The sequence below is a fragment of the Phalaenopsis equestris genome, unplaced genomic scaffold, assembly GCF_001263595.1.
Source record: "Phalaenopsis equestris unplaced genomic scaffold, ASM126359v1 Scaffold188537, whole genome shotgun sequence".
NCBI lineage: Eukaryota > Viridiplantae > Streptophyta > Magnoliopsida > Asparagales > Orchidaceae > Phalaenopsis > Phalaenopsis equestris.
In genome coordinates this window covers 1-751 of record NW_018208486.1, presented here as the reverse complement: position 1 = coordinate 751, position 751 = coordinate 1, and the positions used below count along the sequence as shown (strand labels likewise).

At 43.9% G+C, this 751-nt stretch overlaps 1 protein-coding gene across 1 annotated transcript; it reads left to right on the top strand.

The window, feature by feature from the left end:
- The first annotated feature begins 6 nt into the window (after window positions 1-6).
- Window positions 7-683, top strand: LOC110034475 (tyrosine/DOPA decarboxylase 5-like). Its single transcript, XM_020738732.1, has 2 exons — window positions 7-25; window positions 117-683. The coding sequence occupies exon 2, from the start codon at window positions 249-251 to the stop codon at window positions 681-683; it is 435 nt and encodes a 144-aa protein (XP_020594391.1). The 5' UTR covers window positions 7-25; window positions 117-248.
- The last annotated feature ends 68 nt before the right edge of the window (window positions 684-751 follow it).

Below are 751 nucleotides of genomic sequence, written 5' to 3'. Positions count from 1 at the left end.
GAACATGGACTGTTGTTGCCTTTGGGTGAGTTTTATAATTAATGCATTTGTTGGGATCAATTTGAATATGATGAAGATCAAGTTAAATCAAGTGAATGCTTTAATGTCAATCTCAGGTAAGATGTGCCGCGAAACTCGTAGACTCGTTATCGATCAAGTCGGATATATTGTCAAACAGTGCAAGCGAAGATGGCGGTGTGATCGACTACAAAGATTGGCAGATCTCAGTGGGTCGTAGGTTTCGTGCAATGAAGCTTTGGGTAGTCATCAGACGATTTGGTGTGGCTAACCTGATGGAGCATGTTAGGAGCGATGTGGAGATGGCCAAGCATTTTGAGAGGCTTGTTGCGGAGGATAAGAGGTTTGAGGTCGTTGTACCGAGGAGATTCGCGCTCGTTTGTTTTAAATTGAGGCATGTGGGAGAAGATATTGATGAGGATGGGGGGAGGAAATGTTGGGAGATGAACAGGAGGTTGCTTGATTCGGTGAACGAAAGTGGGCGGGCATGCATGACCCATGCGGTTGTTGGCGAGCAGTTTGTGCTGCGTTTTGCAGTTGGCACCACGTTGACGGAGAAACGGCATGTGGAGGAGACATGGAGGTTCATTCAGGAGAAGGCCAGTGAGTTGTTAATGATGACAAAGGACTTGGGTGGTTATAATCTCAAAACACTCCAAGTTTAAAGATCATTCTACAAATTCAAGTTATGTTATGAGACAGCTCACTTATCATTAAAGAGAAATAATAATTT